The 26,199-nt window shown below is 38.8% G+C and overlaps 1 protein-coding gene across 6 annotated transcripts in view; it reads right to left on the bottom strand.

The window, feature by feature from the left end:
- elavl4 (ELAV like neuron-specific RNA binding protein 4) overlaps positions 1–26,199 on the bottom strand; it is a 134,460-nt gene that overhangs the window by 26,311 nt on the left and 81,950 nt on the right. For 4 of the 6 annotated variants that reach the window (XM_051653936.1, XM_051653940.1, XM_051653939.1 and 1 more), the window contains exons 4-5: positions 19,963–20,066; positions 7,245–7,397 (exon numbers count right to left, since the gene is read on the bottom strand). In XM_051653936.1, coding sequence (XP_051509896.1) covers positions 7,245–7,397; positions 19,963–20,066 — 257 coding nt within the window. Of the gene's footprint in view, positions 1–7,243; positions 7,398–19,962; positions 20,067–26,199 lie in introns of all 6 variants that reach the window. The other 2 variants (XM_051653937.1, XM_051653941.1) reach the window with 1 other exon arrangement.

Below are 26,199 nucleotides of genomic sequence, written 5' to 3'. Positions count from 1 at the left end.
GGCCGAAGGGGCGGGCTGCGGCGGCGCCGGTGCAGTCACCGCAGGGGGACGCCCTTGGCGATGAGTAGATGGGGTGCGGGATCTTGAGCCGCGCCGGGGCAGGATATGCCGGCTAGCATCCATCTACTGCTCTACCATCGAGAACTGCTGGGCAGAGTCCTCTACGATGTCGCCGAATAGGCCCGCCTGGGAAATGGGGGCAGCAAGGAATCGTGTCTTGTCGGCCTCACCCATCTCGACCAGGTTGAGCCAAAGGTGGCGCTCCTGGACCACTAGTGTGGCCATCGTCTGCCTGAGAGACCACGCTGTGACCTCCATCGCTCGGAGAGCGAGGTCGGTCGCCGAGCGCAGTTCCTGCATCAATCCCAGGGTGGAACTACCCTCGTGCAATTCCTTTAGCGCCTTGGCGGACTTGCAGGAGAGCCATGGCGTGCAGGGCAGAGGCGGCTTGTCCAGCGGCACCGTAGGCCTTGGCCGTCAGAGACGATGTAAACCTACAGGTCTTGGACGGGGGCTTTGGGCTCCCGCGCCAGGTGCCGGCGCTCTGCAGGCATAGGTGCACCGCGAGCGCCTTTATCCACCGGGGGATTGCCGAATAACCCTTGGCCGCCCCACCATAGAGGGTAGTGAGAGCAGGGAAGCTGAAAAGATCGGGACCGGGCAGTAAAAAGTGCCTCCCGCGACCCTGTCAGCTCTTCATGCACTTCCGGGAAGAAAGGAACGGGGCGGGGCGTGGCTTTGAGCGGCGCCGCGAGCACAGGAACCAATCACCGAGCCGCGAGGGTTCAGGGAAGAGCGGTGAAATCCACTCTAACCGATGCTCGCGGCTGCCCGGGAAAGCATGTCGTCATCTCCGCATCAGCCTGTGACTGGGTGATCGACCCCGAAGGGAGGAACCCAGCTGGGGCTTCCGACTGGACGAGCCCGCTCTCCGATGCTGCGCTCGAGAGCTCATCACTTTCGCGGGCTCCGAATAAGAGGTCGAACTCGCCATGAGACGAGCCGTAAAAAGACGCGTCTTTAAAAAGATGTTCCATGTGTGCGCTCTTTTAGAGAAATATATACTCTTTTAGAGGGGAAAAATGCTCTTTCAGAAAATATACTCTCTAGTTTTTCTGCCGAAGCGCCCAGGGGCGTTCTCTGCAGTGCACCAGTGCAGAGGAGGGAGAAGCCGCTGAAATGCGCCATCAGATCCAGCAGAGGTGAATGAACAGTAGTATTCAGCTCAGTGAGCATGACCGTTCGGCTCCGAAGAGAAAAATCTTAATGAGTGGTTGCATACCAGCTCCTTTTATACCCGTATGTTCGGGGGAGTGGCATGCAAATACCACTCGCCAATTTTCATTGGCCTTTTATCAAAGACCAGAGGTGTCTCGGGCTCCCAAGAGTGACCCCTAGTGTCACTACATCGACACCAACGTCGAGTGAGTGACAGATAGGGAACCACATTATAGTGACCGCGAGGAGGTTAACCCAACATGACTCAACCCACCCTAGCAACCGGGCCAATTTGGTTACTTAGGAGACCTGGCTGGAGTCACTCAGCATGCCCTAGATTTGAACTTGCGACTCCAGGGGTGGTAGACAGCGTCTTTACTCGCTGAGCTACCCAGGCCCCCTACAGCTAATATTTCTAACATTTCTATCTTAACTCATTATTTAATCAGTCAGTTGGAATTAAAAATGACCGTTTTTATTTCCTAGATGATAACTTGATGCCATTTAGATTCAAAGTAATGAGGTCATGTGACAACAATGTAGCATACTACAGGAATAATGCCTACTGTTTCACATACTTAAAAAAATAGTGTGCGGTATTCAGTTATTAGTAAGCTGGTATTCAATTGCGAACATCCTGCACATGTTTGAATATTTACTGATAATCTGACTGCAAGCCATAACAAATCATAAAATTATTAATGATCGGTGTGACGCCTGTTAAACAGCAAACTAATTTTGTAAACACTGTATATTTTGTGTCCTTTTGTCCTCTGGAAGTACGTTTTGTGCCATACCTAAAATAAATAGCTTAGAGCCATAGGGCAGGTAGTCTGTACTACGTTTCAGTCCAAAATGTTTTGGTCCTGTGCACTAACACAACTATAATGAAATCATGAAGGGATCTTTTTTTCCTCGGGTGGAAATAGTGCTGACCACTGTCATTCCGGCTGCGACTCAGCAAACAGCTGAAGATCTATCAGACGCCTGCAGAATCGCTAAAATTAGGATCCAGAAGAAAAGCTTGCAGTTTAATGGTTAAAAAATGCAAATAGGAGCCTTAATGTTGACTTTGCTTTAATTTTTCTTTTCCCCTCGCTTCCCTGACATTAACATAATAAGCCTGCAGCCGTTTCTATAACAGGCTGCCTAAACAAAGCAAACGGCCAAGCTAAAACCGGAGACACTGGCACCGCTAGCTCCTTTTTAGCGCTTATCACGAACAGAACAGAGTTACAGCTACAATGTGCCGGTTAACGGCACTATTCTCCTGGTAATCACTCCTACCTTACATAACTTTCTACCTGCACTTATCTCAGCTCAGCACACATGAAGCCAGAGAATGCCGAGTTTAATAATAACCGTGACACATAGAGCGAGTGCGCAAGAAACAGTGGCAAGAGACCGCCACTGCCGGCCTGACAAAGCGCTTTCTACTGTACGCCCACTGTTCTGTTCCTCGACACTTACTGCATAGAGAGAGAGAAAGAAAGGGAGAGGGAGAGGAAAAAATACTCCTTTGGGAATAAAGGAAAGCTCTGAAAGCTTGACTGTTAATGAAAGCCTTCTCTCCTCTGTCTGAACATAAGCACCTCTGTTGTCTCTCGTTCTCACTTTTAAGTGGCTGTGCCAACTGATGGAACATTTATTAAAATGGTGCGCTAAATATATGATGAGGAGGGAAAAGCGTACACTTCTTTCCATAGCTTCTGCCTAATCAGAGAAAGGAAAGCAACATCCTCATTTTATGTAACTTTAGTTGCTGCCGCTACAGATGGTGTTTGAAAAGGCTCAGTAAGGGAGGTCTTTGAAGACTCAAGCAGCTCTTTGCCTGGTTCTGCTGGCGCACAGTTATAAATCCATCTGTTTGTCCTTGCGTAATTGGAGGCCAAGGCAGTGGTGTCACGGCATGTGTGCTGTGTTGCAATGTCTGAAGAAAGATAGACCTGACAACGCTTGGTGAAGCATCTTGTCTCAGTCAGATCGCACATCACTGATCCTTTGTGTTCAACAGGCCTTGATTTGTACACTAAGTGGGGAATTCACAAAGAATTGCATGACAACAGATAGCGTGGTTTATTTGTACGCACTGTCTGTATTGTTTTAGCACTCGATTCACTAAACACATTATGCAAGTCATTTAACAGAATAAACATAACCACAAATTTTGTGCTGAATGCAATTTGCACATTGCAATTCCCAACCTTGTGGTCGGTTCTGAGTTCTAGGTTGTGGACGATGCAGCAGACTACTGCTCTTTAAAATGCAGAAAGTATGCTCAACTACACTGCGTGTCTAGATATATGGCTGTTTATAACTCTCTTCTCTATCATTTAATGAATTACTGCTGCCATAATCAACTGAAAATATATAAACATCTTTTTAAAAAAAATTCTGTTTACTGCCTGATTTCCGCATGTAATAATAGCACAATGTTACTTTAGTCAAGCAAATAGCGCAGAGTTTTGTGAATACGATTTAATCTATAATGTAATCTAATTTACATAGAAAGGAGTCATGTATGCACTGAAAAGAATAAATGACTATATTTTAAAACAGTGAAGTGCTATTACAACACATTTAACACCCGGATTAACTAGATTGAGGGTTGTTATTGAATAAGTCTCAGGTTTTTGTGCTGTACACGCACAAATTTTGTGAATTTGCCCCACAACGAGGAGCGTTGGACATGCAGATATGGTAAAAAAAGGACACGGACATGAAGCTTACGGCCCATTTCTAACCATTCCTGACAGCACGTTCACAGTGTAGTTAATGGAATTCAAGTCATGAGAAAATATCAGTGACAAAGACGGAAGAGGAGAAAGCGTAGCATTTTAAAAGAGGTATTTCCACAAGTAGATCATGGGAGCAATGTCGAGGCAGTCGTTTTTCACTTAAGAGGCGCAGCTTGTTGGAACCAGCGCTCTGAATCAATTGTATTTGCTCTCATTGATGAGACATGTATTGACTGCTAGGCAAGGCCCAGTGGAGCCTTTCTGAATATTTGACTATTGATCAGAGCACCAAACCAATCATATTTCTCTGACATTAATGTTAGGTTGAATGTTAAGTGTAAATACTTTTGGCATGGATTAAGCCACATGCTACAATGTTTTTTTAAATCCTGGTAATTTAGTCAAATTTTTCCAATAAAGTGAAAACAGACACCCTGGGGAATGAGTCACATAAAGTATACGAGAGAAGAGGAAATAGCTTTCAGTCACTTCCATAGAATACATTATCCACGGGAAATTACTTTCTTTTGGGGCGAACTGACAGGGTTACATGGCAGGCGGAACAGTTTTTCTGCCTCTAACCGCCCCTCTATAGTTCCCTAATTGTTACAATTTTTTTTAAATAAAGCTGATGACAAAGATGTATGATTTATTATTATTTCCCAAAAGCAAAGCCACTGTTAGTTTATCATGGCATTTGTCTTTGTCTTTATTAATGACTTGCTCTTGCAGTATTGTTTCAGGATGCATTATTTTTCTCTGAATTGGCACATGAAGGAATATGACACCGAAGTAGATCTGCATTTAAAAGCGTGTGGCAGATTTTCCCTAGATTCTTTACAATTTGTATGTGTGCATGTCCAATCTAGATGGACATTATGTTAGGGTGTGTAAGTCCAAAATACCTCTTGAGTATGTGATGGGTACCAGACTGTCAAAATGTTCATTGCTTTGGTGAATCACACTGAGCCACTCAATACTCAGTTTTGGGGTGGTTAACAAGGGCCTAAAGAGTATTTTGTTCCAATGTGTGTGTTTCTGTATAGGTCTGACTTCACTAATTGTAATTTAAAATTATCTTACACTAGTTTCACCTAAAGGTGATGTCTATAATTTCTTTCTGTATTAAAATACTTTCTTCTATCCCAGCTTAATATGCAAAGACTATAAGTAATACTTACTATAATTAAGCCATTCATAGGTACTGTACATTACCCTGAAAAGTGTAAACATTGTGGCGCTATCAAAAAATTGCTAATTCTTTTAGGATCACAACCTGCCTGACATACTGAAACTCAACCAACGGCATGAGTTAGGTGCGGGACAATCTGTTTGATCGACCAGTGACTGAAAGGTGGTGTGTTTGGGGAAGCCTGTTTGGAAACAGTTCTCAATTCCATCTGGCGATGCTATTGGTACAGAAATTAGACACTTCAACTTCAAGATTCAGTAAGTATCCCTGAAACATGTATGGTCGGAGTCACCATTCAAATATAGAGGTGTATTGTTGTTTTATGCAGGTGACTGTTGTTGCAGTACCTGAAATGACCTGCAGTGATCATACTATCAGATGGTGGCCCATGTGAATGGTGAGTTTAACTGAATTGTCAACATTCAAATTAATTATAATTAAACTATTAACTGATTTTGAGTCACGTTTTATCTTTGACTTCAACTCTTGTTTTCTATACTCACTTACACACACACACACACACACACACATGTTTGTGCGGCAATCCTTATGAGGACTCTCCATAGACATGATTTTTATACTGTACGAACTATAGATTCTATCCCCTAAACCTACCCCTAAACCTGACCCTCACAAAAATGTTTAGTATGTTTTTTAAGCGATTTGAATTATGGGGGCACTAGAAATGTCCTCATAAACCACATTTATAGCATAATACCCTTGTAATTACCAGTTTGTACCCTAAAAACATGTCCTTGTAAACCACGCAAAACCAACCAAACCCACTCACAAACACTCACAAACACACACACACACACACACACACACACACACACACTCTCTCTCTCTCTCTCTCTCTCTCTCTCTCTCTCTCTCTCTCGTATACTCCCTGTTTGACATTCAAGGCTTCACAGAAGAGTTGTAAGATTTGCTTCATGTCTCTTTATGGTAGCCCTCTTTGAAAAAAAAAAATACTCCTTGTTTCTAAAACACCAGCAACTCAAGTTTTATTAGTCATTAAGCTCCCTCCTGCAGCCCCTTCTCTCCCAGGGAGCCTTCACGAGGCCAAAGGAAGGATCTGTGTCAGGGGAGGAAGGCCTCTGTGTGTGTGTGTGTGTGTGTGGTTTGATAAGTGTGTGTATGTGTTTGTGTGTGTGTGTGTGAGCGCATGTTCCTCAGAAAAGGTTCGGCACCACTAGAACGTGGAGTACATTTTTCCTGTGGCTTATGCGATATTGTTTGCATGGTGAGTACTGTTATGAATTATGCAGTTTGAAAAATATTGAATGTGTAGGAAATTCAGATCCATGACCATTTATATCCCAGCTGATTTATTCATGATGTTGGAGGAGGGATAGGCCAAGGATATGGGTGGATGCTTTAAAATGGACTCATCAGTCACTGTGTCATGGACATGGTACTGATATTTAATGATTCTTAAGGTAGGGATGCATACTCTGAGATCAAATGTATATACAGTATTCACACACAATGAAGATACACGAATGAGTCTGTATGTGGGTTTTCTGTTTCATCAGTACACATTAGTTTGTATAACCATGTATACACACACAAGATAGAGGTTTTTGATATGGAGCTAAGTGATCTATTCTGAAAAACTCTTCATTACCGATTTCCTGATGCTCTCCTGTGTGTGTGTACAAGTATTTGTTTAAGAATAATCCTTTTTGTCTCACCGTTAAAGGGATATTTGACCAAAAATTAAAACTCTGTCATAATTTACACAGCCCATGTCATTCCAAACCCTTATGACTTTATTTCTTGTGTAGAACGCAAAAGGACTCATCTAGCACAATGTTCAAACTGCTGTTTTTCAAATAAGTGAACTGTTTGAACAGTCTGCTGCATGTCTCTTTTTTATGTTCCATGAAAGAAAGAAACTCATTTGGGTTTGGGACAAATAATGACAGATTTTTCATATTTGGATGTACAGTCCCTTTGACCATACTGAATATTTGCAAGATGTTTTATGAAATTTAATTTAAATATATTTGTGTAGTTATATGTGAAGTTGCTCAAGGGTTTCTGCTCAAGGGTTTCTGTATGCATGAGAGAAAAGCGGTCCCACTGATACCTGTGACCTGATCGACGAGAATGCGGGAGGTGATTATCCGTCCGTACTGAGAGAAGAGCTGTTCCAGCTCCTTCTGGGTCATGGTCTTGGGCAGCCCACTCACGTATAGGTTAGCGTCACGAATAGAAGCTGAACTGGGCCGTGCATATGACACCTGCAACAAAATATTGGCAAAAACACACCAGTCAACAAAATTCTGAAAATATGGTGCTTTATGTGGCAGAATTGTTGAAGTATCTGTCAAGAATATAATAATAAATGGCACATGCCATATAATCACACTATATATTCTTAAAGTGTTGTTGATTTAGAAAAATATGGCAGTGCTGTAATAGACTAACAAGCAATTAATTTTTTTTTTTTTTTGGACAATATCTTAGTTATATCTAATAATAGATTAGGCAAGGCATAGCCAACATTTGTGAAACAATATAAATAAATATTGCATTGGCAAGATGCAGTATTCAGATGCCGGTGGTCATCTGTGCACCTGTTCTCTCTCACACTGTGCTGGTGGTCTCTCTTCTTGCACTGACCCGCAGCAGTTAGAGATTTCAGTATGAGAATGCCCCAAAAAACCTCCACTTAAGAACAAAGGAAAATCCTATTTACTTATTAAAATCTCTTTGGAAAGGTCAACTGCTGCTAGGGATTCTCTGTCATGCATCATTTTTTATTTGAATGGGATATGCACATGATATCTAAACAGCTTTACAAATTGCCTCAAAGGAGGAATGAAAATTTACAATTAATATTATCAAAGCTACACAAAAATATCCAAAGTTGACAATGAGTTAATAAACATCAAGTGTGACATAAAGAAAAATCAATTTCATACATTTTATTCAGGCAACAGTGTATTGATACAGTATTCCTGAAACAATCTGGTTAATGATTTTTTAAACCCCTTAACCAAAAGTATTTAACGTCTGCTATGATTTCAGCCTTAAACAGCGTGTACAGACTCCATTCAAACCTTTTGTAGATAATTTCATCCTTAGGTGTGCCTTCAATTTAATAGAATGATGCCTCCATAATACCTGTATACTGAATTGGGATTGATCTTTTTTCCTTACATCTATTTGCATACTGAATTGTGATTGGTCTTGACTTTTTTGCCAATATTTAACCATTTCTAGCAGCCTTTGCACTGCGTGATGTGATTCATGTGTGCAGCCGACAGAAAACAACATGCATGCTGATTTTAATGACAACAGCATTTCATTTACACAGAACCAAACCCTTAAATGTAAGCTAAACTAAAACATTAACACTATTCTTTGGCTGCCTTGCACTTGAATTTCCTTGAGGAAATGCAAATATAGTTACACATAATTATACAATTTCATTTGCACAATTGTGCAAATTGACACATTTTAGAAAAATTTTCATAAACTCAGTGCACATAGCAGCAAATGATAAAAGCTCATTTGTTTTCAGAAAACACACACATTGTGAACATGATGGAAGAGTATGTGTGTGTGTGTGTGTGTATGTTTCATAGGGAGAAGGCTGGCTGTCATCTGTGCTGAATAACGCTTTGGAACCTTCTGTTTCTGCCTAGAGTGAGAGCCAAGCCATCTATAGCTCTCTCTCATTCTCGCATTCCCCACACACTCTAATATCAGCTTGCTGTGCTTACTAGCACCTTGGACAGCTCTCTTTTCACCACAATCCCTCTACCCCTTTCTCACATGCTCACATGGCAGGTTCTCACCCCTCTCAACTTTTCAAACTCGGCAGCACCTTGGACAGAACCTGTCACATTCTAAAACACTTGTTTTCTGTACTTGTTTTTGCTCTCTCTTTCAACTACACACACCTCTCTCTCTCTTTTCTAACACACATTATGCTGTTTTCACCCAGTTACACTCACTGAACCTCAATGCTGTTAGCAAATGTAATAACTTAAAGGGAAATTAAAATGATAATTTACTCACCCTCATGTTGTTCCAAACCAGTATGCCTTTTTTTATTGAATACAAAAGGAGATGTTAAGCAGAATGTTAGCCTCAGTCACTGTATGGAAAACATAAATACATTGAAAGTTAATGGTGACTAGCATTCTGCCTAAAATGTCCTTTTGTGTTCCACGGAAGAAAGAAATTCTTATAGATTTGGAATAACTTAACAGTGAGTGAATCATTAAAGAATTTAAATTTTTGGGTGAACTATACCTAAAAAGGGGCACTCAGTAATTTTTTGTTAATGTTGCTCTGCCTGATATGGGGATGCCACGGTGTGAGTTATTGACGGTTAGATTACCATCTAAGAAAAATCACGGTTAACCGGTTTTATGGTTATTTGCAAATGTTCTTATTGTGCAAAAGCACTGAGGCAAAAAAAGTCATATCATATCACATTTAAACGTGTTAGTGGACATGTTTCTTAGGGATATATGGATGCTAATCACAGCCCTACAATAGGAAAACATACTGATAAATAAACTAATAAATAAATAGGAGGTGTATAATAAGAGACACACAGAATGACACACTATGTAACCAGAGTGCTTGGAGTCGCTTCAAAAGTGCATAAATGTAAGATTATTGTGGGTGCGCAACATGTAGTTCACGGTCAACGTTTTTTTTTTCTGCATCAGTTTATAAATGCAATCTGTTATCTGTCAGACACCCCACCATAAAGAGTTGACTCCATAAAAAAACTCTCCATAACACCTCACAAATAAACCTGTAGACTATGCATAATAATGATAAAATTGCTTACAGCAGGTGATTTAAAGAAGTCATGGCATATGCTTTTTTTAAATTATTTTAATATGTTCCTTGACGTTCACTTATCATATTTGTAAAGTTTTTTTTTTTGCACACACACACACACACACACACACACACACACACACACACACACACACACACACACACACACACACACACACACACAAAAGAGTCAGATATTTGTTAAAGATGATCATTTTCTACCCTCATTCTGACTCTTCTGTCAGAAACACTCAGTTTTGGTGCTGCTGCTCCTTTAAGAGTTGACAGTAAACACCCACTATAATACAATGATTAGCTCTCTGCTCTTGACTGACCTGCTCTCTTCTTGCCATCTCACTGCTCACAGCAACTGGGTTGGCTATGGGAGTGACAAGGTAAAGGAGGTGTTGATGTGGAAGTGGTCAAATGCATTGGCTACCACAATGTGACATCACAAGAGAGAACGAGATGTTTTGGCAGCTTGGTTTCAACAAAATGTTATTTTTGCAGTGAGGAGGAAGTTTTGAGTTCTGAAACTTTCAGTATGACCTCTTATATGTAAAAAGATCAAGGAAAAATGTTTTCCTCACGTCATTACACCTTTAAAGTCCTTTAATGACTAAAATTGAAATTCATTGTTGAATGCTGTGAATTTGTACACAAGCAATGCTTTAAATAATGAGAATGATTTCATTCGCAACTTCTCGAAGTTTACCACGCTGACAGTATCTACATGCAAAATCACATTACACTTTAAGCACGTTTAAACATTCCAAAAAGTTGCATCTCTCAATTCTTCCATTTAAAAGCACCACAGCTAAAAAATATTCAACTCCATCATCTTCAGTAACCCTCACTCATTTAAATGCTCCCAAACAGCCGATTTAAGACGAATTTCTTTTATATTTTGGAGTTGGTGTGTAGCCCCAGCTTAACGTGAATTGAAAGTTTACGTTCAGTCCACGATACCTGGCCAAGCGCCATGCCAACACCGTCCGTAACCATAGCAACAGCTGCACTAACCACCAAGCCACAAGCACAAGAGATTTTCACATCCAAGCTTACACAGAAAAACTCTTTTACAATATATCTATATATCTATATATACAGGTGCATCTCAATAAATTAGAATGTTGTGGAAAAGTTAATTTATTTCAGTAATTCAACTCAAATTGTGAAACTCGTGTATTAAATAAATTCAATGCACACAGACTGAAGTAGTTTAAGTCTTTGGTTCTTTTAATTGTGATGATTTTGGCTCACATTTAACAAAAACCCACCAATTCACTATCTCAAAAAATTATAATACATTGTAAGACCAATAAAAAAAACATTTTTAGTGAATTGTTGGCCTTCTGGAAAGTATGTTCATTTACTGTATATGTACTCAATACTTGGTAGGGGCTCCTTTTGCTTTAATTACTGCCTCAGTTCGGCGTGGCATGGAGGTGATCAGTTTGTGGCACTGCTGAGGTGGTATGGAAGCCCAGGTTTCTTTGACAGTGGCCTTCAGCTCATCTGCATTTTTTGGTCTCTTGTTTCTCATTTTCCTCTTGACAATACCCCATAGATTCTCTATGGGGTTCAGGTCTGGTGAGTTTGCTGGCCAGTCAAGCACACCAACACCATGGTCATTTAACCAACTTTTGGTGCTTTTGGCAGTGTGGGCAGGTGCCAAATCCTGCTGGAAAATGAAATCAGCATCTTTAAAAAGCTGGTCAGCAGAAGGAAGCATGAAGTGCTCCAAAATTTCTTGGTAAACGGGTGCAGTGACTTTGGTTTTCAAAAAACACAATGGACCAACACCAGCAGATGACACTCCACCCCAAATCATCACAGACTGTGGAAAATTAACACTGGACTTCAAGCAACTTGGGCTATGAGCTTCTCCACCCTTCCTCCAGACTCTAGGACTTTGGTTTCCAAATGAAATACAAAACTTGCTCTCATCTGAAAAGAGGACTTTGGACCACTGGGCAACAGTCCAGTTCTTCTTCTCCTTAGCCCAGGTAAGATGCCTCTGACATTGTCTGTGGTTCAGGAGTGGCTTAACAAGAGGAATACGACAACTGTAGCCAAATTCCTTGACATGTCTGTGTGTGGTGGCTCTTGATGCCTTGACCCCAGCCTCAGTCCATTCCTTGTGAAGTTCACCCAAATTCTTAAATCGATTTTGCTTGACAATCATAAGGCTGCGGTTCTCTCGGTTGGTTGTGCATCTTTTTCTTCCACACTTTTTCCTTCCACTCAACTTTCTGTTAACATGCTTGGATACAGCACTCTGTGAACAGCCAGCTTCTTTGGCAATGAATGTTTGTGGCTTACCCTCCTTGTGAAGGGTGTCAATGATTGTCTTCTGGACAACTGTCAGATCAGCAGTCTTCCCCATGATTGTGTACCCTAGTGAACCAAACTGAGAGACCATTTTGAAGGCTCAGGAAACCTTTGCAGGTGTTTTGAGTTTATTAGCTGATTGGCATGTCACCATATTCTAATTTTTTGAGACAGTGAATTGGTGGGTTTTTGTTAAATGTGAGCCAAAATCATCACAATTAAAAGAACCAAAGACTTAAACTACTTCAGTCTGTGTGCACTGAATTTATTTAATACATGAGTTTCACAATTTGAGTTGAATTACTGAAATAAATTAACTTTTCCACGACATTCTAATTTATTGAGATGCACCTGTATATATATATATATATATATATATATATATATATATATATATATATATATATATATATATATATCACGTGTAAATAAAAAACATTTAATGGTTTTTAACTGTAGATTCAACATTTTTACTATTAAATTATCCATGACATTATTAATTGCAGTTAATAGTGAAACTGTATAATCGCTTTAATAAAAGATTTTTCACTCACATCTCATGTGAATGTAAATTTTTTAAGCATATAAAAAAAAAGAAAAAAAAAGTACTAATTGTTATGTGTAAACATTTATGAATGTGGAACAAAATTACTGAGTGCACCTTTAACGTGACACAAATGAGGATAATTAAATATTTCTGAAAGTAATCCTGGTGGAACACTTAAGTGCTTTGACTTGTCCTGGATTATATTAAATGAGAAGTATCCGTTAACAGATTTAATTTTCCTGTTGACTCCATGTATTCATCACACTTCAAATTGCGAGAGATTTTTCTGTCTCTCCGTCTCTCTCGTTACAGCAGATCAGTTTTAATTCAAGATGGGGAGATGTTTCTATCTCCCTGCCCTTTTAATGCTCACGTCAGTTTAATCTGTTCCCATTAGTGTTTGAAGCAGCCTTTCCATCTCATATTTTCATTAGTTCTGACATTTGGGCAGCAGAGCCATCACAGGATGTTACACTGCTACAAATGCTGAGCTAAACAAGCTATACACTGCGCAATAATCTCCCCAAATCCACTTAAATGTAGAAGGCAAAAGGAATAGAACCCTGGCAGGCTCTTCACTTCTTTTCATTTTCTCTTCTCTTTCGCAATTTTTTCTTGCCCTGTCAAGCAGCTCCAGATGTCGGATCTATCAACACCCTGTCTGCTGTGAGAAGTATGAGAGGGTGTGTGTGTGTGTGTGTGTGTGTGTGTGTGTGTGTGTACACGTATCTCACAGCACAAGGCTACGCTCTTCTCACACACAGTGGGATTTTTCCCATCACACATCGACAGGAAGGCAAAGCCGGAGTTTTGCTGAGAAACAGAGAAGTGTCATGGAGAAGTGTGTGTGTGTGTGTGTGTGTGTGTGTGTGTGTGTGTGTGTGTGTGTGTGTGTGTGTGTGTGTGTGTGCAACAAAATGACGAGTGTGTGGATGGAAGTTGTGGCTGGAGTGAAACTCTTTTTCTCACACACTCCATCTCATTCTTTTTACATTTCAACCAGTGAGACGTAGGAATGTGTCACTTTACTGATCGGTTTTCATTAGGGATTGCAACAAATATGAGACTAGTTGATTAGTTCTGCCACTAATTGATGTGTTTTGTGTGTGTCTTGGATCAAATGACTTTTGCGTTTGTTCTATTTGGTATAAAAAATTCCTCTGTCCACAAACAGCATCTTGGAAAATGTGCATTTAAATATATTTGGAACAGGGTTCACATGGTCAAGGAAAACCTGGAAATATCAGGAAATTTTAAAATGTAATTTTTAGGCCTGGAAAAGATATAGAAAACCTAAAAATTTTTGGAATTTCAATTAGGAATATAGATTTTTCCAATTTAAATATATGCTCATCTTAAAAAATTCATATACTGAAATTACCTTTAAAAGATATGGAAATTTATTGATCAAAAGGTGTGGAACCCTGTTGAATTTATGAACAAAAAAAAAAAAAAGAAAAAGGAAAAAGAAAAAAAAGTGAAGCCCAAGTGCTTTGCATACAAAAAATACATTATGAGTGAACCACACTGAATGTGCTGTGGAGATTTAAAGTGTATTAAAGTGCATTTAAAGAACAAGCCAAAATTCTTGTGAAAAACTATGAAACTAATCAAGTGTCAGCCAGAGATTGACAAAAACTATACATTTCACGTTACACACAATAGGGTGGGTCATTTTTGTAAATTAAACATTGATCTGCTAACTACTGTAGTAAACTACTTTTCAGGACTACTTTTCCTAACTAGTTAAAATGAGAAGTCGTGCAAGCCCTAGTTTTTATGGACTTTTTGTATTAGATGATATGATCTAGTGATGATCTGTTTCTGAATGTGATACTGTCACCCTGTGAAACGAATATAAATTAATCATAAAAACACACATACACCTTTTCTCGCTTCCTCTCTCTGATCTCAAAAGCCTCTTGTAAGCATCTAGGGAAGATATACATCATCAGAGCTTATTTTGCTTTTCCTTCACTACTGAGAAAAGGAAAGAACTGCACTTCGGATAATTACCCCTTTCCTTCTTTTTCCCTTTTTCTCTAACATCCACTCTAAGACACAGCTGTCTGTTGCTATTAGCTGGTCTGTCTTCGTCCCCGCTCAATGGGGAGTGGGGTTATGATGGAGGCTTCACAAGGAGGATGACCTTGGAACGCACTTATTAGAAGTTATAAGACAGAGGATTTCATCTCTCTTTCTTGCTGTAATACAGCAGGAGAGGATCTTTTGAGAGGGCTGGAATAAGAGGTTTCATGGAGTGCAGAGAGAAAGAAGGAGAGAGAGCAAGGAGGGCTGAATGAGAGCTGTAAAAGAGAGATCACAAAGAAGAGATAAAGATGTTGGCTCCTGGGGCCACATGCTGAGATGGATGGATAGAAGAAGAGAGAGAGAAAATATAGAACAAAAATAAGAGATCTAGATGATTAAAAAGAAGCTGGATTGGATTGACGTGTCCTAACCAGGTGCGATACGTTAAAGGGATAGTTCACCCAAAAATTACAATTCTGTCATTTACTCACCCTCGTGTTGTTTCACATGATTTTTGTTTCTCCATGGAACACAAAAGTAGATGTTAGACAATATGACAGCATCAGTTACCATGCAATAAAAAAGATGCATTAAAAGTGAATAGTGACTGAGGCCTGCATTCTACTGAACATCTCCTTTTGTTTGGAAAACCTTGAGGGTGAGTAAATTTTATTTTTGGGTGAACTATCCCTCAAAAGCAACAAGCAATAAAAGCTCTTCCATGTAAATCTGAGTTTTTTTTCTAACAGCTAAAATTTTGATAAGCAATGAGCGGCGGAACATTTTCATTATTGGTTTCTATGTCTGTGGCATCATGTTGGATAGCCCCCGCCCACAGTGGAATCTCATTGGTTTGAAATCAAATATGTTCTGATTTACTTGATTTTGTCATGTTGTGCAGCTTTTTTGCTTTCACTGTGGACAGACAAATTATTTGTCACTGGAAAGATGTTGCATTGTCCCTGGTTAGGACATATGTAAAACCTACATGGAAGCATTAAGGCGCTACTTTCTCTGTACCAATTCCAGTATACATGTTTGTGTGTGCACATGTAATCAAAAATCGATCATGCATGGGGTGTGCATGTGAGCAGCAAGGTAGCATGTGTTTTGTGCATTTAGGTTGGCATGCTAAGTCACGGAAGATGGCTCTTACTTCATTACCCGCAAGTCTTTGGAAGGACAGAGAGGAGTATAGTCTGTGAACATGTTGTGCTTTTGTGTGAGCACGTATGTTGACGGAGAAGGAATGAGAACATCTTTAAAACAAGTATAATGACATCAACAAATTTAGTGCCCGTAGGCCCTCCTATTGTACTACATGCATTTCCTACAGAATTTCCTACAGTGTTTGGAGGGGTGGGGAGTCTGCCCACCTCTTAGCCCACACTCTCTATATTTTGTTGTAGTTAGCTACATATTAAACATATTTTACAACTCTGTTGTAAATGTGTAACTTTAACTATGACTACAATTGTTATATGAACAACAAGTGAGTAATTACACAAAAAATTGGTAACTTGCAATTGTTACCTTACCTTATTCCTATTTAATCTAGTAACCCTTAAAATTATTTTTTTTGGTGTAACCCTAATGTATTCAGGTTGATTCAGAGATGTTAAAAATATTTTTGACTTGAATAAAACCAATTTAGATGTTATCACATGAAGCACATTTTGTAGGTTAACATTTTTATTTCAGTGTACTGATACAAGTTTCACAAACTTAATGTGGTCCATTTTAGAGGGTTAAGTACTGGACATATAACACAGTAGTTCTCCGTTCATTTTGAATATGACATTAATTCAATTTATGATGATTTGTGGTTTAGTAAGTCAAATGTTAATTCAGCAACCGCTCTGGGGTGCATTTTTCAAAAGCATTGTTAGCCAACTATGGTCACAATTTCCATCGTTACCAACATAGTTCAACGATTTGGTGTTTCCTGAAACCGTCGTTCCAAAGAACATTTGCAAACAGCATCGTAAAGTTGTGTGGTTGGAAATTCAGCTCTCCACATGTGGTTAGAAGCATAGTTCCTTGTTAGTTTGCTGTGTGGACATAATTTGACATCGCTGAGGCTTAGGGTTAGGTCACGTAACGTAAACGCGAATGCAGCCGTTTAAAGGATTAAAGAGAAAGTGCTTTTTCATCACATGGTCTCTGTCAGAGAACACGGCTTTTATGTGTTTATGTTAAAGCATAAGTGCCGTTAATATGTTTTTGAAGAGTGAGCATGTGCATATGCTGAAGTGCGTCAGGGGAACACCAAAGTCTAATGTAAAGGGAAACCCAACTATTGCAACACACTGCATCTGTTGCATTTCAAAGTGCATGCTGCTTTCATATCTTCAGCAGCTTTCTTGCATTAAACAGCTTTCTACTGTATGTGTAAATTAGCTATTATAATTTAATATTTGTGGAAGTTATTGCTCCACCCCATAAGTAATGTCATTAACGACAGCTCAACCAACATGGGTAGAACAATGGATGTGCGACAAAGTTACTACGGTTTCTGGAAACAGTCGTGACTAGTTGGTTACTCGTACTATGGTGGTTACACAGTGAGTTATGTAGTTGTACGGGAAATGCACCCCATATAATTTCAGAATGATTTGATGATTAAACCTATTATCTCGGTGAGTCTTCGTGACCGATTCATTAAAAGAACCAGCTCAACAGTATTTTGAAAAGCCTATGGTGTGTGTTTGGCCTTAAAGTCCATTGTTTTATTAGTGTAATAATGTATGTGTGTACTGGTGCCTCCAAGTTCATGACAGAATAGAACAGAATAGGTTCATCATATGTTTTTAACAGGTAACACGGGAGTTCATGAGTGCTTTTTAAAAGAGTAAAAGAACCAGCTCAAAAGTCATTTGTTTGTTGTGCTAAGATGGGAGCAAAAATCTGTAGTGTGTTTGGCCTGTAAGTGCAGTGTTTTAACAGTGTGTTTTTCGTCTGTGTGTACTGCCTCCCTGGAAGTGTGTCTTGTCACAGAGGGAAGTGCCACGTGGCAGGAAGCTGTGATGATCGGCAAATACACAAAGAATGACTCATTCTGTCTCTAATGGATTCTAAGCTGATGCGGAAACTAGTACTAGAAACACTGCTGGCCGACACATGCACACTGCCGCTCTGGAATCCGCCCATGTTTGAGAGCCTTGTGCTTGTTCAAAAACAGCCCTGACAACTCTTTTCTTCCTCTCCTACACACAGATGCACAAACACGCACTCCTTTTCTCTTTTATGTTAAGAGGTACAGAGCTGCAGAGACTGAGCGCTGTTTTCATAAGCAGGCAAAATCCAATCTGATTAGATTAGGGTGGATGTAAGTGACAGGTCTGGGATTATAGGCCAGATGACAACACACACACAGCCATTATGCTGTGAGCAGCAGTTGGAATTTATAGTTAAAACCAGCTGCTGCTTCTAAATTTACCCCAAAGTGCTGTTTAGGAAAATGAAAGCCATCAGATTGTGACAAACCAAATTGTTTATGCCAATCCATATTCATAACGAAATAGAACAGAATAGTAGAATAGAAAAAGGCAGAGCAGAACAGAACAGAATAGAACAGAACATGACCGAACAGAATAGAGAAGATCAAAACATGAAAAAACAGAATAGAATACAGAAAACAACATAAAAGATTAGAATATAATTTTGTGGAAAAGATTTGTTTTAGGCATGTCTTAATTCATCCATATTCTAATGAAACAGAACAGAATAAAATAATATAATAGAAAAAGGCAGAGCAGAACAGAATAGAACAAAACAAACTGACATACAGAACAGAAAATAGTACAACAGTACAACAGATCAAAACATAACAGAATATAATATAACAGATCAGAATAGATTAGAAAATATATCATATCGACAGATCATAACAAAACAGAATAGAATTTAACATGAGTACAGAATAAAATGAAATGAACATATCAGAAAAGAATATAATATGTCAGAACAGAACAGACTAGAAAAGAACAGAACATGACAGAACAGAAAATAGAATAAAACATGACAGATCATGACATAACAGAGTAGAACATTCCAGAACAGAATATAACATGGCAAAATAGAATAGAAAATATAACAGAACATGACATATAATAACAGAATAGAACTTAATAGAAGCGGATAGAATAGAATTTTCTGGAATTTTACACTGAAATAGATACATTTTAGTCATCTATTAAGCATGTCCACATTATTTGATTATACGTGCTATTTCCCTCTTTTTGTGTGACTTCATGATTTGACATTTGGAGAATCATTTACATATCAATTACACTATTTTCCCTTTTCTTCCTTCACTTGCTTTCCTGTTTCCTTCTGCATCTTAATGAGTCAGATTTGCCCTCCTCTCTCTTTGTGCTGCCGCGCCTCAGCCCAGCACGAGCCAGTGTATGCCACATGTACTAATCACTGCAGCTCCACTGGCAGAAACGGTGACGGGAAACATTCGATAAATTGAGAAATGGCAACTGGGAGAACACTTCCACCTAAGTGAGATGTTGTTCTGTTACCATTTGTTATCTATTACGTGTCAATAGGTTCAATCCCAGGTGAGGGGGACCTGTTAACTGGAGAGGTACTGAGAGAGCCCTTTCAAAGCTGTGCCCTTGATTGAGAGGCACTGGCTCCAGGGGGGGCCCGCTTCTGCAATTAGTGTAATGTGGGTTGCTTTGGTTGAAATGTGTCTGGTAAACAAGGGGCAGGAAGTAATCTTATAACATGAACCCAAACGCAGATCTAAACACTGAGTCATACACATTTCAGCATGTATACAAATACAGCTATTCAATGGAGTAGCTGTTTTACATTTTAACTTAAGTCTAATCACATGTGTGTAGACATATTGTAGATGTAAATTCACAACACTGTTATCTTCCAATTGAAATCCCTTGGAGTGTTGGATCATCCAATTTGATTAATATTTTACTGTTTATCATGTTTGGATTTTTGAAACAAGATTGAATTTGTCAAAATGTTTGGATTGAATTTTATTCAGGAACCTTTAAAATTCTTGGCACTTGTGACACATGCATGTGTACTTTATGGTTTCTGTAAGTATGGTCACCTACCTTAATAGTTTTGGTCTGAAGTCTGAGTCCATTTAACGTGTTGATGGCTTTCTCTGCATCTTTTGGGTCAATATAGTTGACAAAACCATAGCCAAGACTCTGCCCTGTAATTGAAAGCAAGAAAGAAAGAAAGAAAAGAAATAGAAAGAAAGAAACAATTAAATAAAGTACCCTCAGCTCTGTTTAATACATTTTAAATCCATTTTACAAATTTCTTTCGATTTCCCTCTAAAATCAGTGCAAAAAATTTGGTAAAAAATAAGTACATTTAAACCCTAAAAGTTATGCATCATTTAGTTAGTTAGTTAGTTCTTTAGTTAGTAAACTTTATTTTACCAGGATAAAAACTCACTGAGATTAAGTCTCTTTTACAAGAGTGACCTGAACAAAAAGGCAGCACTGACACAAGGTAACATAACATGAAAGCAAGGCTGTAACCAGGTCTTGAACACAAACCATTTTGGGGGTCGGGGGTCACAGGTGTTGAGGTCACAAATATAATGGTCCTCTTTGGTCCTTTAATATAGCAGAGGCGCTGAATGCAATAATTTACTGAATAAAGGCTTGAAATGCGATAAAGGCCCAAAATTTTATAATTTTGGTTTTAAAAGATACATATATTTTTAAAGTTCACACAGTACAAGACAAACACTGTGTCTGCATTGCTAGAAATGTGCCTGTTTCAGTCATTTTTTCTTTCTTTTTTGTGCTGTCTAAAAGAAAAGATGAATATAATTTGAATTTCTTTTCATCATTGATGTATCTGTAAAATGACATGACTTTGTCAGCTGGCTAGCAAAAAGAAAATACACAAAATTATTTAATGCCCTCAAGTTATCCCTCATTGTTTTTTCCTCCCAGTAGAATCTTAACACAATAATTTCTTCAAGAATCATAATGCTGCTCTTTTCCATTTAAAAACAGTTTATATTGACCAATGCTGTCAAGGTCCAAAGAGGGGAAAAAAATCATTATAAAAATACCATAATAGTAGTCCATACAACACAAAGCTGTTGTTTGGCCCCAGGAAGCTTGGAATATAGTGCACTTGTCATATGGACTACTGTTATGATGTCTGAACCTTTAATAGTACTTTATAGTATTTGTCCTTTTTGAAGCTTGACAGCTTCTGCTCACTATAAACTGTTATTCTATGGAACAGAGCTGCTTAAAATATCTATTTTTATGTTCTAAGAAAAAATCCAGCATATTGGTTTTGAACAACATAAGGGTGAGTAAATGAGTTAGTAAAAGTACATTTTCCATTTTTAGGTGAACTACTTTAACTGGTGGCTCATTTTTTGGGCACAAACCTGACAAGACATACTCAAAATAAAATGGTCTCATTTAAAAGTAGACTCTTAGGAGATGCTGTACAAAATTCAGAATTAATTAAAGACATAAAGAAAATAAATGATTTAGAAATTCTTAAATTGATTTTAAATGATTACCTAATAATATCTGCATTAAGACTATATGACACTGTCCTTGCCAAAACCTAAAAGCACAATAGCAGTCACAAGTCACAGGTCTTACCATGTTCTAGTTCTGATCTGGGTGATAATGCTCTACTTTGTGTGTTGTTTTTTTTTTATTTATTTTTTATAGATAATTCTCTTAGACAATGTCAAGAGAATTTTCTAAAAAGCTACTTCAAAAGCCTACCAGATTATAATCTGGCCATATCTGATTATTGGGGAGACTTGTCCCCCTCAAAGTATATTGTGGTTACGGCCCTGCATGAAAGTACAATTTACAACCTGACCCCCGCCATTTCCAGTCAAATATAACAAAGGCAATTTCCAACTTAACTATAATCAATGTTGTTTACAAGTGCCGTAAAGTGGAGGGAGCATAGTAATGTTTTAAATGTTCCTGTAAGTCATTCCATGTTTTTGGGGCATTAAACTTAAAGCCTTTTTACCCTGCTTAGACATAACATGGGGAACAGCAAGTAGTACAATGTCATTTGAACGAAGATTATAAGGTTCATGTTTTACAGAGATAATAGATGATAAGTAAATTGGAGACAGGCCACATACTAATTTATAAATGAAACAGTACCAGTGTAATCGCCTTTGTGAATCAAAAGGCGACAGTTCAGCCTTAGCAAAGAGAGTACAATGGTGGGTTTGATAACCACAACCAGTAATAAAACGTAAGGCACTATGAAAATGGGTGTTTTGGTTTTTTAAATATTGTACTGGGTAGGGCTGGGCGATTAATCAAATTTTATTTTGAATTATGATTTTGGCTTCCAACAATTATGAAAACAAGATAATCGAGATAATAGGATTATTGTGCCGCATTCCTTTTCGTAACGAAGCACCCCAGTGTTATATCTTTAAAGCATCCTTTATTAAAGTTCAAATAATAAGGAAGCAGGTTATGAAAATAAACTCAGAAACTGGCATTTCTCTGTGTGGTCAGCCCCGCGTGAAGTGACCGGAGAAGAGAATGAATCTTCGCCTGGCTGATGCACACTCTGACGCGGGGATGCTCGTCACGCACGCGCATTTGCTGCAGCTGGATTATAATGTGATGGCTCACGACATAGTGAATCATAATATACGTGTCACATTCACTGTGTGGATCTTATCATGAAGAAAATCTGTGAAATGCAGCTCTATTAAGAAGAGAACATTTGGGGCCTGGGTAGATCAGTGAGTATTGAGGCTGACTACCACCCCTGGAGTCGCAAGTTCGAATCCAGGGTGTGCTGAGTGACTCCAGCCAGGTCTCCTAAGCAACCAAATTGGCTCAGTTGCTAGGGAGGGTAGAGTCACATGGGGTAACCTCCTCGTGGTCGCAATAAGGGGTTCTTGCTCTCAGTGTGGCGCGTGGTAAGTTGTGTGTGGATCGCGAAGAGTAGCATGAGCCTCCCATGCTGTGAGTCTCCACGGTGTCATACAGAGCGAGTCACGTGATAAGATGCGCGGATTGACGGTCTCAGAAGCAGAGGCAACTGAGACTTGTCCTCCGCCACCCGGATTGAGGTGAGTAACCGTGCCACCATGAGGACCTACTAAGTAGTGGGAATTGGGCATTCCAAATTGGAAGAAAAGGGGATAACATTTTTTTTAAAAAAGAGAACGTTTGTTTTTTGTGAGTTAAAGATGGATTGAAGTAAACATAAAGTTGAGAGAGTGTAGTCTTAGCCCATTATACACTGGAACAAAATACGTTTTTGATAAGTCATTTTTGGCTTGTTTTCCAAAATATCTAAAACTCCTTTAAAACGAAGTACATTTATTTTAGGAGCTATACTGCAGAAGAAAAAATTGCTATCGAAGAATGTTGAATACAATATTTAATCAGGGCTCGACATTAACGCTTGTCCGGGACAAGTGGATTTTTGAAGGGGCAAGTGAAAGAGAATTTTACTTGCCTGACCGGACAAGCTGACTGATTAAAACATCAATAACTAAAAATTAACTATATTTGTGATAGCCTAGGCCTGTGTCACTTATTAGAAAGTTCATATTCTTATTCTGCTGTTGAAAATAATGCAGAGTGCATGATTTTATAATTCACTAGCGATCTAGTAACAGCTGCGCCGTTTGATTGACAGGTGGCGTATGTGTGTGTGCTGAACATGCACGCGTGTTCCAAAAATGCTCACGCTAATGCATGCCTGAACGGTAAAATACATTTCAAAATTCTGCCAAAATGCCCATCTTGGTGAGGTATTCATGTAAACACAATGAGCTATGTCTAAAGTGAGCATAAACAGCGGAGAAAAAAGCGGATTTATATTAAAATGTCAGACTTGTAAGTATAAATGTAAGCTAATAGACATGCTGCTGTCTAGTATGTCATTATAATAATCAAACAACCATAGCAAGTAGGGATGGGTGGATCGATACTAAAGTATCGATACTTCCGATACTGATGTGGTATCAAGATATCGATCCTCACATAAAAGTTGAAGTTTTTTTTTAAACTAGTGATATAATTATTATTTAGATACCATGGATTTTAATGCACATCATAAGTTTCTAAGTGGAAAAAAGAATTATATAAGCGACTAGTTGCATGGCACTGGAACTATTGTTTCTTCTGCTCATCTTGACGCGCAGAAATGCTAAAATACACAAGCAGTCACAGACAGCTCTCACCCTTTCAGTCATAGCACTCGTTCAAAGATGGAGCAGTTTTTTCCTTTATAATTATTCATAATTGAAGAATCCCCACCTTTAGAAAGAGGTAGCACATAGGCAGATTTCCAAATTTTAGGAATAATATGTTTAGAAAGAGTAATATTAAACAGATAAGCCAAGGTTCAGCAATAAATTCAGCAGCAAGTTTTAGATAGTATGGCTCAAGATTATCAGGGCCTGCAGACTTTTTATGGTCAAGTTGACACAAGGCTAACTTGACTTCATCCACAGTAAATGGGACAAATTCAAATGGATGAGAGATCAAATTTTGTGCAACATCTCCAGATTGTTCTAATGCAGTATCAGTATTTTCACAGTCATAGGACTGGGAATCAAAGAGAGAACATGAAGATTTAAAATGCTCATTTAAGTTATCTAAAATAGCAAACTTATCAGTCAAGATCTGATTACCTTTAATGATATATTTTGGAATTTCTGTACCATTTTCAACAGAAGAATTTGACTTCATGACTTTCCAAATGTTTTATCGTATTATTCATATTTCTTTGTTTCAGAGAACAAACTATGCTGAGTATATGAGAGATGACATTAACACTTAACACTGTATGTAACATTAGCCTGACTAGTAGTGACTAGTGTGTATTTACGTTTAGATAGCAAGTAAACTTCCGCTGGAAACATCTGATAGAGTCTTTGCCGGAATTATTTTGGGTGAACCTCTTCTAACTGTCTGCTGCTACTCTGAAGGCGAGGTAGCCATCAGCTGCTATTTGACTTAAACAGAAACCCTACAGCTAAAGGCCTGTGTGGTACTGCATCCCCCCCTCCCCCACCCCTTTTTTTTGCTCTTTAAAGATCTCGCCACACAAGTGCAGTGGAATTCAAGAACAGCATTGCACTTATCCTCATTAATAGAACCAGACAGCGCTAAGTCTACAGTGTACACACAAAGTGAATCATAAATGCAAAACTGTGCTACTTCTCATGCCAAATAAACAAACTAAAGTGCGGCAGATTCCGCAGAGGCCAAACAGCGAGCCTTTCTCTGCCCTCACTTCAAACACCATGTCTCCTCATTCTCTCTGGATTAGGGAGGATTACCAATGCCTCTATCATTCATTAAGACCCCGGTCTGAACCGCAAAACTGAGAAAAGGCAAAACAGAGCTATTCAGACTGTGACACTGGTCTGACACAGGCGCTCCAGAGCCCCTTGGAATGAAAATGTTGCAATCCCACATGAGATTGTATTGCACAGAGGTTGCTCTTTCATAGTTCAGGAGATTTAATGGAGTCCTCAGTTGTGATTCATTCAAAGGTGTATTTTTATTCTGAAAATACCTTAAAATACCTTCCCCTTCCACAGTTTAATATTCAGAGACAACTATAAGTAAGCCATTTGTAGATTGATTCCCCAGAAAAGTCTAAACACTATAGCTCTAAATCACTATTAACAGTTGCTCTGTTTGTTAGAGCAACCCAACCAGCCCAACACAGCAACATTGGCTCAACCAGTGGGGTGAGTCTGTGGCAGGACTATCTGTTTTCCTGACCAATGGCATATGAGGAAAGTGTTCAGGAAACCAGTTTGAAAACAATCATTATTTTTGCAATTCTGCTTGGTGATGCCAGTGGCAACTTTGTCTCAGATATTTCTGCTAAAATTTCTTAGGAGAAATAAAAAAATGACAAATGGCTCCACATCAATGTCAAGGTAATCTGGTTTTTAGAAGAATTTAGAACACATTTTACACTGCAAAGGTGGCCAACAGGCTGCATCTTAAATGGCATATATACTAACAAAAGGTGTATTTATTGACACAGACTGTCTAATTCTGCTCTGAGGTGGCATAAATGCATTTACACAGCAATTATAATTGCATTAATAATGTTATGAGATCGATGTTAAATGTACAATTATGAATATAGAAATATTACATGAATGAAAATATTAAATTATACTTTAAAATATGAAAATGTAAATTATGAAATATATGCTCTATCATGAAAACAACTAAGTTTAAGGCTGCTCTGATGCTGCATTTAATTTACACAGAACCAAAGCAGCATCAGAACTTACTTTGATATTAGGGGATGAGGTGGGTCAGAGCAGGCAT

The sequence above is a fragment of the Myxocyprinus asiaticus genome, chromosome 24 (assembly GCF_019703515.2).
Source record: "Myxocyprinus asiaticus isolate MX2 ecotype Aquarium Trade chromosome 24, UBuf_Myxa_2, whole genome shotgun sequence".
NCBI lineage: Eukaryota > Metazoa > Chordata > Actinopteri > Cypriniformes > Catostomidae > Myxocyprinus > Myxocyprinus asiaticus.
This window is presented reverse-complemented; position numbering and strand designations above follow the sequence as displayed.